The 14,333-nt window shown below is 33.7% G+C and overlaps 2 protein-coding genes across 2 annotated transcripts; one reads left to right on the top strand and one right to left on the bottom strand.

Moving 5' to 3' along the window:
- The first annotated feature begins 512 nt into the window (after positions 1–512).
- On the top strand, positions 513–1,681 carry LOC124542314 (protein HGH1 homolog). The gene has a single exon (XM_047120281.1). The coding sequence runs from the start codon at positions 585–587 to the stop codon at positions 1,665–1,667; it is 1,083 nt and encodes a 360-aa protein (XP_046976237.1). The 5' UTR covers positions 513–584; the 3' UTR covers positions 1,668–1,681.
- A 3,124-nt stretch (positions 1,682–4,805) lies between these two features.
- On the bottom strand, positions 4,806–14,141 carry LOC124542214 (gametocyte-specific factor 1-like). The gene is made up of 4 exons (XM_047120159.1): positions 13,897–14,141; positions 7,939–8,114; positions 6,922–7,050; positions 4,806–5,307 (listed from the first exon to the last, which is right to left on the bottom strand). The coding sequence occupies exons 2-4, from the start codon at positions 8,110–8,112 to the stop codon at positions 5,173–5,175; spliced, it is 438 nt and encodes a 145-aa protein (XP_046976115.1). The 5' UTR covers positions 8,113–8,114; positions 13,897–14,141; the 3' UTR covers positions 4,806–5,172.
- Positions 14,142–14,333: the final 192 nt, after the last annotated feature.

Here is a 14,333-nt window from a genome sequence, read left to right as displayed (position 1 = left end):
AGAATCTTCGCGCAAGACGGTTCGTGATCACTCTTGAAAACAGCTTATAGACGTGGCTCAGTAGGGTTATGGGACGATAGTTCTTCAGCAAGGTTTTGTCTCCCTTTTTGAAGAACAGGACGACCACACTCCTACTCCACGCCTCTGGAGTTCTCTCTTCGAAGAGGACAGAGTTAAAAAGCTTCTGGAGTTCCCTGAATACCGGTTTACCTCCTGCTTTTAATAACTAAAATTTCAAAATTCTAAAATTTCAGTGTAATTCTATAAATGTTAAACATAGTCAAAATAATAGGTATTTTATTTTTATATATTCATATAAAAATGTGTTTGCATAAAACATATAAAAACATTATCATTATATATCAGGTAATAAGTGTTATCATATCATATCAATAACTTATTACCGATATTTTAAAATGATCACAACGTCAAGTAATATTACGAATTTTTAATGGTAATACCTACTGACGTCGATGTCAATTATCAAATTTTAATGTTTTCTTTGACAATGACAGTTCTATAAAGAAAACATTTCCAGCCCCACGTTTCATACAAAGTTATTTTTTTAATTAAATTAATTAAACATGGCAAAAGATCCACTTGATGAAATGATACAATTCCTAAAACCGCAATCACGAATTGACTTGAAACACATCGCTTTGGATCATTTATTAGGCTTGTCTGGTACAGAGGATGGAATCAATGTTTTGTTAAAGAACGAAAAAATTATTGAAAGTATAATTGAATTAACTAATGATAAAGTGGATGAAATCAACAAGAACGCGTTATTATTACTAGTTAATATTACAGCGAACCCAACAGGCGCTGCTGAGATAATAAAATACAAACCGTCCTACAAAAATGTCATTGAAATATTTATAGGTTATGTGCTCGATCAACAAAAAAAAGACGCGGATGCTGTATGTATGATCTTATCCAATATCACAAGGCAAGAAAATATACTTGAGGAATGCATCAACTCATTTATGCCTCACATTAATGAATTATTAAATGTTTTTGTAAACTTAGATTATAATAAAAAGGGATCGAAGTTACATTATTTAGGACCTATGTTTAGTAATCTTAGCTGTTCCCCTAGAATACGGAAATGGTTGACAGAGGAAAACCCTTACGTACCTCTACTAAAGCTATTACCGTTCTGCAACTATGAAGAATCGGTTATACGTAAAGGTGGAGCTATCGGAACGCTAAGGAATTTGTCATTTGACACTAAATATCACGATTTCCCATTGAGTAATGAACTAGAGTTACTCACATACTTGCTTTCACCGTTGATGGGTAACGAAGATTATCCTGACGATGAAATGGATAAATTACCGATAGCTCTACAGTATTTACCGAAAGAGAAACAACGGGATGCTGACGTTGATATACGTAAGATGATAATTGAAACGTTAAATCAGTTATGTGCACAGCGTAAAGGCAGAGAAATATTAAGAGATAACGGAGTTTATTATGTCTTACGAGAATATCATAAATGGGAAAAAGATCCAAACCTATTGCTCGCATGTGAAAATGTCGTTGATATTTTGATTCAAAAGGAGGACGAGGTTGGGGCTGAGGATTTAACGACGGTGGAAATCCCTGAAGACATGACAGAGAAGTTCCAGAAAATGGACGAAGAATATATAAATAGTGTAAAATAAAATCATCTAAAACATATTTTCCTTTTATTTTGATCATAGAATTCAAATTGAATCATTACATACAAAGTCTCTTACTGTCTGTCTTTATGTCTGCTTTGATCTCTAAAATATACAACAGATTTTGATGTGGTTTTTAAAAGATTGAGTCAAGCTTAAATAAGACATATAATATATGTACAATATGGTAAAGAAAGACTGATTATTTTAGAGGTTTCTAATGTGATTTCATTTTTTTTTTAAGCTATTAGTTGGCAGCCTTGGGAACTAAGATGTTATGTCCCTTGTGCCTGTAGTTACACTGACTCACTCTGCAAACCGGAACACAACAATACTGAGTACTGTTGTTTATTTTGACGAAATACATTTTTGTGGCTTTCTATTAGGAAAATCAACGTTTTTTAGTAATTCTTGGCACGATCATTGACCATTTTTCAAGTAAAAGGAATTAATACTAGGAAAGGAAGGGAACTAAGCGAATATATGACGGTAAACTATAAATAAATAAAACCAACGAAATACTGACACTTAGATTTATTGAAAATATTACTTCGGAAAATCCATATGATAATTAATAACTAACGGGTAACTTGACAATAATACTTTTATTTTTGAGTATTACTTATTTCGAACTTGTACCCATATAACATTAATAACAATTAAAACATTATTAAACATTATTAACAATTTGTTAGAAATTAGAACAAAGACAATGATATTCTAATAAACAGATATGTTATACCCATACTAAACAACAGAAAAAAGTGTGCCACGCCGGGGACCGTTTATTTTACATTTCGTTAAAAGTAAAAAAAATTGGCTTGATAAAAAAAAAAAGGTAAAAGGGATAACTAGATGTTATAATTACGCAAAACGTATTACTACGTAATTATGATGTATTATAACGTATTGCTACGTAAAACGACTAAAGGCAAACGTCCCAATTGGGACGTTTTCTAGCCTTCACTTTTTGCGCGTTAATAACAAATCTGTTTACTAAAACATCATTAATGCAAACCGATTCAATATCCCATGTTAGTTGGGCTTTGAATAGGCTATTTGACAATACGAAAAATAAATTGTGAATTATTGTTATCAGTGTATATTATGAGTTGAAAACTAACGAAAGTTGAAAATAATACTTAATTTATTCAAAAATCCATAAATAAAAATGCAAATTTTCAAACGTTTGTCACGTGACACAAAACGCTCCTGATTGGCCGGGCTTATGATAATATCGCTTTCTTGTAAACTTTGCTTTTCTACTATACGTACCACAGAGTAAAATACAAGAAAGTGACGTCACCGACCCCATTGCAGCGCCATATTGTCCAAGTAGCGTTTTTACGCGCTATTTAAATATGGAATTTTTAGTATGATATTTTTCGGCAAATATGTTCTAGAAATAAAAAAAACACAACTTTACTGTGCTCCTTAACTTCTACGAAATAATATAAAATTGATGTTAAAAACCAGTCAAATAGCCTATTATTGTCAGTTTCTTGTTATAGCACAGACGAAATTATAGCAAAAACTTGAAATTAAAAAAAAATTATAATATACATAACAAAAGCTTAAACTATACAGCCCTCTATCCTAGCACCCCGGTTTTATCACGCACATTTGAAATTCGTTCGTTCTAAATATAAATTTTCACATATTTTAAACAAAAGTATCATAAAGATATTACCACACAACAGTTATTTAAAGAAAAACGTCTGACGTCATCGTTAGTCACAACCATTTACATAATTACGTAAAAATTAAAAAACATACTTAAAGAAAAATAAAGCATTTATTACAACTTAAATTAAATTTTTTGCATTGGCAACATCGTTGAACTTCTTGACGTTTTGTCTTACAAGTAATCTTGTACGAAATACGAACATCACATTAGGAGCCATTCATTTATTACGTAAGAAAATTTAAAGGGGAGGGTGTCCATCACGTCTTATGTTTTCTTATGAGGGGGTGGGAAGAATTTATATAGTTCTTACGAATCAAAAAATTACGCAGAGTTAAAATTATTTGACAAAGAGCGGAAAAGCGCGCGATCGCCGAGGTTCGCTCGGATGCGTACCTTTAAAAGTTATGAAATTACAAATAAACATTTCAAAAAGTTGTTACTTTGAAAAATAAACCAAACTTTTATTCATTTTTACCTTTAAATTCTTACATAATAAATATTACACGGATTTTTTTTTTGGAACGGCTGGTCCGATTTTGACGGGACTTTCACTGGCAAATAACTGATATAATAAGGAGTAACTTTGGCTACAATCTATTTTTCTTATAATAGGGACGAGATCAAATACTGGCTACTGAGGGTTCGGTCTATTCTTATCTTTTCTTATCATAGGGGGAAGGGGGTCAAAAACTAAAGAAAATAGTCTTAAGTAATAAATGGCCCGTTTAATCTTTGATCAACTTTACCTGTAGGAATAACAGTTTACAGACTGACACATCCTAACACTCTTAATAGTTGTCAACTAAAATCCCTAAAAAGATGTTTCAAAACTCATATCCTATTTATAGTAATATTGAATGTCACTTCAAATATAGAATATATTCAAAATATTCTAGAATATTCTATGCTTCAGTTGTGTGCTTATAATGCTTACAACAACAACAACAATAGCAGCCTGTAAATTCCCACTGCTGGGCTAAAGGCCTCCTCTTCCATTAAGGAGAGGGTTTGGAACATATTCCTCCACGCTGTTCCAATGCGGGTTCGTGGAATGCTCATGTGGCAGAATTTCGATGAAATTAGACACAGGCAAATTTCACGATGTTTTCCTTCACCGCTGAGCACGAGATGAATTATAAACACAAATTAAGCACATATATATATCATCGATTAAGATGCACGCGTTCTAACCACTAGGCCATCTCAGCTCTGAATAACAAATAAGAAAGTAATTATCCAATTTTGATACCAGTTTAATTAACATTAATTATCTTCAAAAAATATTATCTTTTTAGTACCGTTTAAGTTAGTGACTATTCGTACAAATTTTAAACAATTACTTATATGAAATATGTAATTAATAACAATATCATACATCAATTCCAAATAAATATTTAACTCAAAAAAAAAATTGAATTTTTTTTTATTGGTAACACAACAAAAGTATAGGTTATTAATTTTTGGTCCTCCAATACAATGCAAGAAATTACATACACAGTACTGACTAACAATAAAATTGTGAGGAAACCTACACAGCTTAAACGTAAATCTGAAATGATACCTAATAAAATGTTTGCCTAACAGTACACTGTTGGGCATTAAGTAGTTTACTTGTACATAATCATAATATATACAGCAATGAAATAAGTAGGACTATGTAGGGCAGATATATACAATTTAAACCCTGTCAAATTTAAGAAAAAGTAATTTTTAAATCTATTGATTTGTAGTTTTATTTACATTTAATCAAACAACAGATAAAATAAGTTTTTTTTTTTAACAAAACGTCATTTTTAATTTTTTTTTGTATTATTGTTATGTTTATTCTAGAGGTCTGAAATTTGCAATACCCTGCATTCTCGCCTTCCGCCTCTCAGAGGGCGTTGCACCCTTAATCTTTGTAATGATATGGGATCCTTTCTTTGATGGGTCCGGTATGTATGATGTTGTGTTATACTGTGAAATAAATACAGTTTTTTAAAAATTCAATAGTAAAATAACAATCTGTAAATTTCCCACTGCAGGGATAAAGGCTTCCTCTTCCATTAAGGAGAGGGTTTGGAACATATTCAACCACGCTGTTCCAATGCGGGTTGGTGGAATGCACATGTGGCAGAATTTCGATGAAATTAGACACATGCAGGTTTCCTCACGATGTTTTCCTTCACCGCCGAGCTCGAGATGAATTATAACACAAATAAAGCACATAATTATATATGTATAGTGGTGCTTGCCTGGGTTTGAACCCGCAATCATCGGTTAAGATGCACGCGTTCTAACCACTGGGCCATCTCCAAATTTAAATGACAATACACAAATCCAGTGTACAGGCTGTTTTATGTTTATAATGAATGTGTATAAACTAAGTATTTTTTATACATTCAGTGGTATAATATATGTATATTGCCACTTACAATCAGAATTCTAAAGCTTTGGTGTCAAACTAAAAGTTATTTAGATGGACAAATTCTAACATATGTCAATTTTTGGCACCCTTTCTCTTTACCCTTTTGCCTAAATGGCATTTTTTTTAATGATTTTTCTAAATAATTATATACAAAACATAATTCTGCTAATTACTTAAGGCCTGTGCATACCCAATTAAGCTTGCACAGAGCCACAAGCAGTTTTTTTCTAAATGTTTGAACATTGAAATCAAACTATACTTTATTCAAGTAGGCTTTTACAAGCACTTTTGAATCGTCATTTTACAATTAAGTGAAGCTACCACCGGTTCGGAAAGCAGATTCAATCCATAAGAACCAGTGGGAATCACAATAGTTTCTCTTTATCAACATTTAAAAAAACAAAGTAATGTTAGTTAAACACAATTATATACTTGGTGGTAGGGCTTTGTGCAAGCCCGTCTGGGTAGGCACCACCCACTCATCAGATATTCTACCACCAAACAGTACTCAGTATTGTGTTCCGGTTTGAAGGGTGAGTCAGTGTAACTACAGGCACAAGGGACATAACATCTTAGTTCCCAATTGGTGACGCATTATGTAAGGAATGGTTAATATTTCTTACAGCGTTGTCTATGGGCGGCATATGCTCATCCGCCAAGCAAGAACATGAAAAATATTTATTTCTTTATTTAATGCCACACTGTATACATATCATTACAGGATTGTGCCCCAATTCGATATTACAGCACTTTAAAAAAAAACAAATTTAATACATCTATCCATGTTATAATAATATATATAATACCAAATTGTATATGATATATTCCAAGCAGCAACTATTGTGAGTTCACTCATACTGCAACAAAACAAATCAACTCTGTCTGCTATCGTTTTGAGAGTACGTAACGTGTGCGTAACGTGTACGTAACGAGTACGTAACGGTGCTTCCTTTAGCAACTTGGTTCGCCCGGTGGGCACAGCTATCATCGACGGTCGATGTCTCCACCACACATATATATCTGGGGCGCACAGACTCAACTGGCTAAGGACATCAGCATTATAGACTATACCTTTCAAAACCTTAAAAACATATATTACAAGAGCTCTCTCCTTACCCTTATATATATACATACATATATATATACATGTGTAAGTCACTCACATCATCCCAATTCTCCTCGGAAGACACCATCGGTTGGGGTTGGACGTCCACAGCTGGGCGGTAATCGTTATCCATCACGTATATCTGGCTGTCCAGCATGTCTCTCTTGGGGCAGACACTTACGTGATACTTGAACAATAGATAATTCGTATATATGTGCACCAAAAGCTGTTAAAACCCCTACTTAGTGGAGGACTAACTAACTATCTTGGGGGTCCCCCAAAAGCACCCATGACATCGCAAACAAGACTTTAAAAATGTGCTCGATCCATCTTCAAATGTGCTCAGTCCTACTAATTTATTATAAATGCAAGAGTTTGTGAAGATGGATGGAATGTTTGTTGAGATGGCCCAGTGGTTAGAACGCGTGCATCTTAAGCGATGATTGCGGTTTCAAATACAGGCAAGCACCACTACATAGATTTGCTTAATTTGTGTTTATAATTCATCTAGTGCTCGACGGTGAAGGAAAACATCGCGAGGAAATCTATGTCTTATTTCAAAGAAATTCTGCCACATGTGATTCCACCAACCCGCATTGTAACAGCGTCGAAACCCTCTCCTTAATAGAACAGGAGGCCTTAGCCCTGCAGTGGGAAACTTTTACTTTTATTCATCTAGTGCTCGACGGTGAAGTAAAACATCGTGAGGATGGCAGGATGTCTACATCAACACTAAACAGCATGGTGGAATATATTCCAAAACATCTCCTCAAAGTTAGGACTTATCCGACGACGACCTCTGTGGTGTGTACACCGGTTTTATTGGGTACGCCACTCTGAGGTCCCGGGTTCGATTGTCGGCCGAGTCGATGTACATTACCATACCATTAGTTTTCTATATTGTTTTCGGTCTGGGTGTTTGTGGTGCCGTCGTTACTTCTGATCTTCCACAACACAAGAGCTTTAGCTACTTACATTGGGATCAGAGTAATGTATGTGATGTTGTCTCATATTTATTATATCCCAGCAGCGGGAAATGTACAGATTGCTGTATATGCAGATTGAGTATACTCACATCTAGTTCCACATCATTGACGACGTGTGTCGTATCGAAGGGACATGTAACCTTGTTGCAGTTCGGGTGCTGCTTTCTGCATTTCTGGAGATGAATGTGCATGCGATAGTGTTCCAGCTGATGGGATTTATTGTACGGACATGATACCATTTGGCGTGGAGCTGGATTCGCCATTGCTGAAACAAAGAAACTATATTATATACTATTATATACACCACTCACTTGGTGGTAGGGCTTTGTGCAAGCCCGTCTGGGTAGGTACCACCCACTCATCAATTATTCTACCGCCAAATAACAGTAGTCAGTATTGTTGTGTTCCGGTCTGAAGGGTGAGTGAGCCAGTGTAACTACAGGCACAAGGGACATAACATCTTAGTCTCCAAGGTTGGTGTAACATTGACGATGTAAGGAATAGTTATATTTCTTACAGCATCATTGTCTGTGGGCGATGGCGACCGCTTACCATCAGGTGGCCCATATGCTTGTCCGCCAACCTATACCATAAAAAAAATTAAAAAAATATACTACTCGCACTTAAGACAGTGGCATAGCTAGATGAGGCCCTAACCCCCTCTTTCCCATCCCTCTTTAACTAACAATTACCCTTCAAAATTACAGATGCCAATTAAGAAATCTTGTGCGCAGGGTCGAGATTTTCTAGCTTCAGAAGCTTAAGGTTTAGTTTAGAGGGCCCCCTGAACTCCGGGGCCCTGGAGCACTGCGCCACCTAGCCCTAAGATGGCTACACCACTGATTTAAGGGTGTTGGTTGTGTGATTATTTTAATTATATTCTTCTGATTTACAGATGGTAACACTGTTACAACGTGGTTGGCTGGTTAAGAAAGCCGACTTTGATCGGCTTACCAATTGGATGACTGGACAGATTGTGAGGTGACAGGAGAAATAAAAAAAGAAAAAAACAGAAGAGCGCGGTCGGAGGTCAGAAACCGGGGTTTTTAACGGGGTTATCATGAAAATTAAGGGTGATTGATTGTACAACTTGGATTTATGCCGATTGAACCTATTATGCTAAATAAATGTATTTATATCTAATCGAGCTGAGTTTAGATTTATAAAAGTGGTTATGTTTTGGACAAAAAAATAAATGTTATAATGAACAAGTAATTCATTTTAGGAAGTGAAAAGAAGTTACTGTCCCAATAGGGTTTATATAAAAAAAACAAATGAAAAACGTAATCAAAATGAAAGTGAATTATTTGATAATAGTAATCGAGCGCGGCTTCGCTTGCGTTGAAGGGCGTCGGTTGTCATGTGTCAGGCAAAAAAGTAACCTATGTCCTTTCTTTGAGTTCGAGTTTGCTTCACACCAAATTTTATCAATTTCGCTTCAGCGGTTTGCTCGTCATGTGAGTGAGTATAACGTGAGTCAGTGTAACTACAGGCACAAGGGACATAACACCTTAGCTTCCAAGGCTGGTGGCGTATTGACGACGTAATGAATGGTTAATTTATATTGCCATTATCTATGAGCAGTGGCGACCATATACATACCTCTCTACATATATCATAACACACAAAAATATAAACAAAAATTACTATTATAAACATCATACTATTTATATTAACATAGTGGGTCACATCCATGCTCAAGGAAGGCCTTGAGCATGGATGTGGGTGGATATAGAGGTAGAGGACGACCAAGGAAACGATGCATGGATTGTGTGAAAGACGATATGGTTAGAAAGAATGTTACTTGTGAGATGACGTCTGACAGAGAAGTATGGAAGGAGAAGACATGCTGCGTAGACCCCAAATAAAATTGGGATAAAGGCAGGATAATGATGAGTGGGTCACAGGTGACTCTTCACGTATTTTCAATACAACCAAAAGATATAGCTCATAAATCATCAGCATTCACAGAAACTTTGTCATATATAACAACTAATCCGGCCACAAGAAGGTAAACACCAAAATTAACAAGATTTCGCAGCGAATTGACGCATCACAATAGGCTATTTGACTGGTTCTTAAAATCCATTTTATATTATTTAGTAGAGGTTAAGGAACCCAGTAAAAGTTGATTTTTTAATTACTAGTACATATTTGCCGAAAAATATCACATTAAAAATTCCATATTTAAATAGCGCGCGAAAACGCTACTTGGACAATATGAAGCTGCAACGGGATCGGTGACGTCACTTGCCTGTATTTCAATCTGTGGTACATAAAAGCCCGGCCAATCAGGAGCGTTTCGGGTTACATGACAAATGTTTAAAAATGCATTTTTATTTATGTATTTTTGAATAAATTATTTTCAACTTTTGTTAAAAAAAATAACCAATAATTTCATAATATATACTGATTACAATAATTGTCAGTTTATTGTTGGCATTGTCAAATAGCCTGTAGCTTGTGAGCTGGAAGAATCTATGACATTCATTATGAATTTCCAAATAATTTATATGATGAAGATAGTATCTAACTAATGTTGCTCTCCTAAATAATATATAATATTATGTCCCAAATAATATATAATTACAAATTATCATAAACAGATATGTTATACCCATACTAAACAGCAGAAAAAAGCGTGCCGCGGCGGGGCCCGTTTATTTTACATTTCGTTACAAGTACAAAGGATAGCTTGATAAAAACACTAAGTAAAATAAAATTTTAACAAAAAGAAAAACCGACTTCAAACAAAACACTATTTTAAAATAAATGAATATGCACGAAAAAGTAATAAAATAATTGCGTATTCAACATATTTTTTGGAGTCTTCCTAAGTTAAATGAAATGAAAAATATTAGACTACTTAAAAGTCGATTAACGATTATATCATGTAGTTATAGTTATTGGTATATTTGGAGCCGGTGTCAGCCACGGTGCCCTTGCCCCAACAATCAAAAGAAAGAAGCAATACGAGCCCCTTGATTGATCCAGTATATTATTGTGTAAAAGGTAATTTGTAAAAAACATATTTGTTAAAGTATTCTCGTATTGTTTTTTGATAGATATACTGTAGGGTTTTATTGGCTGACACCGACTCCAAATATAACAATAATTATAACTACATGATATAATCGTTAATCGACTTTTAAGTAGTCTAATATTTTTCATTTCATTTAACTTAGGAAGACTCCAAAAAATATGTTGAATACGCAATTATTTTATTACTTTTTCGTGCATATTCATTTATTTTAAAATAGTGTTTTGTTTGAAGTCGGTTTTTCTTTTTGTTAAAATTTTATTTATTTTTTGATTTTAAGTGAAGCTGATGTTGACTAACTAATTTTTTTTAATATGGATAGATTAAGCGTTCCGTTTATATGAGTCAGAAACTACTTCGAGGACAATTTCAAAGGAAACTTGCGAATAAAGCAAAAATAGACTTTCGAAAATGCGGATTTAATACGTCACGCGGCGTGAACTACAAGGATCCCTCGAAAGAGCTGTAATCGAACTCAGCAAAAAAACTTTGAAAAAGACCAACTATATTTCGTACATCATATGACATCACATCACATACACAAAATTTGATTAAAGATAGTAAGAAATTCTGCCCCATATCGCACCCTAACTACGAGCCGTATAGGAGTTCCATCACTACATAATATAAAACAAAGTCGCTTTCTCTGTCCCTATATCTTTAAATCTACGCAACGGATTTTGATGCGGTTTTTTTTAAAAGATAGTGTGATTCAAGGGGAAGGTTTGTGTATATAATACATGAACAATATAGTAAAGAAACACTGATAATTTTAGAAGTTTGCGATGTGATGTCGTATATAAACAAATTCTGTAGTATATTTAGTATCAGTATTGCACCCGTGCGAAGCCGGGGTGGGTAGCTAGTTGATTATAATATTCGACTATGATAATTACATAAACATAACCACATTACGGAAGGTGACTCAAATATCCAAATAACCTATAAATAAAAGATTCGACCGAGTATCGCTAACGTGCTCCTCAGAATTGTTCCGTTCCCTTCCGTTCCGTCACTTTGTCATGGATCCTGTGCTCAGAACCTTACCAAACTTTCACCAAATTACCCTTGAAGTATATATTTTATAATAAAAAAAGAAATATCAAAATTGGTTAACGTGATTTTCAGTTATTCACCTATTTGTCGCGCATATACATAACGCAAATTTAAGACTTATGTCGTTTTCACATGGATACCATCATCGGAAAAAAAAATAAAAAAAATGGGACCCCACGGGAAGCACTACCTTTCAAACAAAAAAAAATTATCAAAATCGGTCCACCCAGTGAAAAGTTATGAGGTAACAAACATAAAAAAAAAAAAAAAAAAAAAAAAAAATACAGACGAATTGATAACCTCCTCCTTTTGGAAGTCGGTTGAAAAGGGATAACTAGATGTTTTAATTACACGAAACGTATTACTACTTCATTATGATGTATTATGACGTATTAGTACCTAAAACGACTAAAGGCAAACATCCCAATTAGGACGTTTTCTAATCTTTACTTTTTGCGCGTTAATGACATATCTGTTTACTACAACATCATTGTTTCAAACTCAACTAGAAAACAAGAAAACTATGTGTTTACAAACATGTAGATTTTTTGTCTACCATCAAATATATATATACAATGCAATGGCAAAATAAATTGTTACATATTTAAGCCACTACAGCAAAAAAACTTTTTACTAATGCATCAGTAAGGAATAAGTTAGGCTATATTTTATTTATTATACCCAAATACCTAAAGAAAAATATAATTAATACACAAGTACTAATATTATGTTAATAACCTATAGTTTTTCGCTTCGCTCAAACATATAAATAACATAAAATCATAAAGTGTTGGATTCACCCAGCAAATTGATATATTGATTTAGGTCAATTATTTAGCTTAAATATATTACGTACTAAAGTAATATTATGTCCTTGAAGTGTTTCCTTATTGCGTTCAACTATTTTAATAAAGTTACCAAAGAAACAATGGATGGATTCTGCAAAAAATGATATGGTTGGAAGGTATGTTACTTGTGAGACGACAGATAGGGAAATATGGAAGAAAACATGCTGCGGCAACCCTTAATAAAATTGGAATGAGGGCAGGGGGATGATATTTTAATAAAGTGTTTATTCCTAATGGGGGTAAGTGATTGCTCAAAATCAAAAATCGAAATAAACTTTATTCAAGTAGGCTTTTACAAGCACTTTTGAATCTTCATTTAACAATTAAGTGAAGCTACCACAGGTTCGGAAAGTAGATACCGAGAAGAACCAGCAAGACACTCAGTAGTTACTCTTTTTCAACATTTAAAAATCGAATAAATAAAATTTCACGACATATTGTACTATTATTTTGAGAATTACTTGCTCATAGTGGTTTAGTTAGTAAATGGTTCTTAGATAGAGTGGATTGTGAGTAAGTTATAATTATTGATAGTGGGCTTCAAATTAAGGCCACCCAATTTACCTTAGAGGAACATATAGGAATGGAATCTCGTCTTATAATAGCAAGGAGCTTTAGATTGGATCTGATTTCACATATGGGCATAGCTGAAGAGGTACCAATGGAAAAAGGGATTTATTTCTTAACATACTATTAAAACAGTCACTTGTCGCTGTGCACGCTTGGATCTCTTAAACTACACAACGGATATTAATGCTAGTTCCATCAATAAACAAAATGATTTAAAAGAAAGATTCATTTATGTAATAACTTTTAACTTAAAGAAAATCTAAGAATATCAACATTGTTAGCCAATGAAAAAACAAAGAAAAAAATCTTTTTACGTTTTTAATGTCTATATTGAAATATTCGCAAACAGTTACAAATTTGTAATCACAATAATCCGATTCTTTATTTTTCCTATGTATATTAAATACAAAAGCTACAAATTGCTATTAAAATCTTATTAGCTTTTTATTTTACAGGAATTTAAAAATAAAACCGTTTCATTACACAGTACTTTCTATTTTACTTGATGTAAGCAATATAGTAAAAATATTTACCTCTAACTTTAAATTATTTTCACTGAAGCCGGTATGAATTTCAGACGGACCCGACGTGTTGTCAGTACCTCGAAGGTGCAATAAATGATAACTAAAATAGAAAAATCAATAAAGTACAGTATATTCGATCAATAAATGCATAGACTCACAGCAATGAATATTTTTTTCAACTATCCAAATCCAAATGTCATATCATATACTTGTCAGTATTCATCGAAAAATACCTGCTCTGGAATCTGGATGTATATTGTATGTAAATAAAGGTAGCGCAACAAGTTAATTGTTATAACTTAGGGTTGCTAGCATACTGTGACTTTTAGACTACATTAATATAGTAAAAGTCACCCTCCCCGGCTTCGAACGGGTATTTGATCGTATATGTATCGTTATATTATGACCAAAATACATTAAAGTATTTGTAAATTGTAGTCTATGTC

The sequence above is a fragment of the Vanessa cardui genome, chromosome 30 (assembly GCF_905220365.1).
Source record: "Vanessa cardui chromosome 30, ilVanCard2.1, whole genome shotgun sequence".
Lineage (NCBI taxonomy): Eukaryota > Metazoa > Arthropoda > Insecta > Lepidoptera > Nymphalidae > Vanessa > Vanessa cardui.
This window is presented reverse-complemented; position numbering and strand designations above follow the sequence as displayed.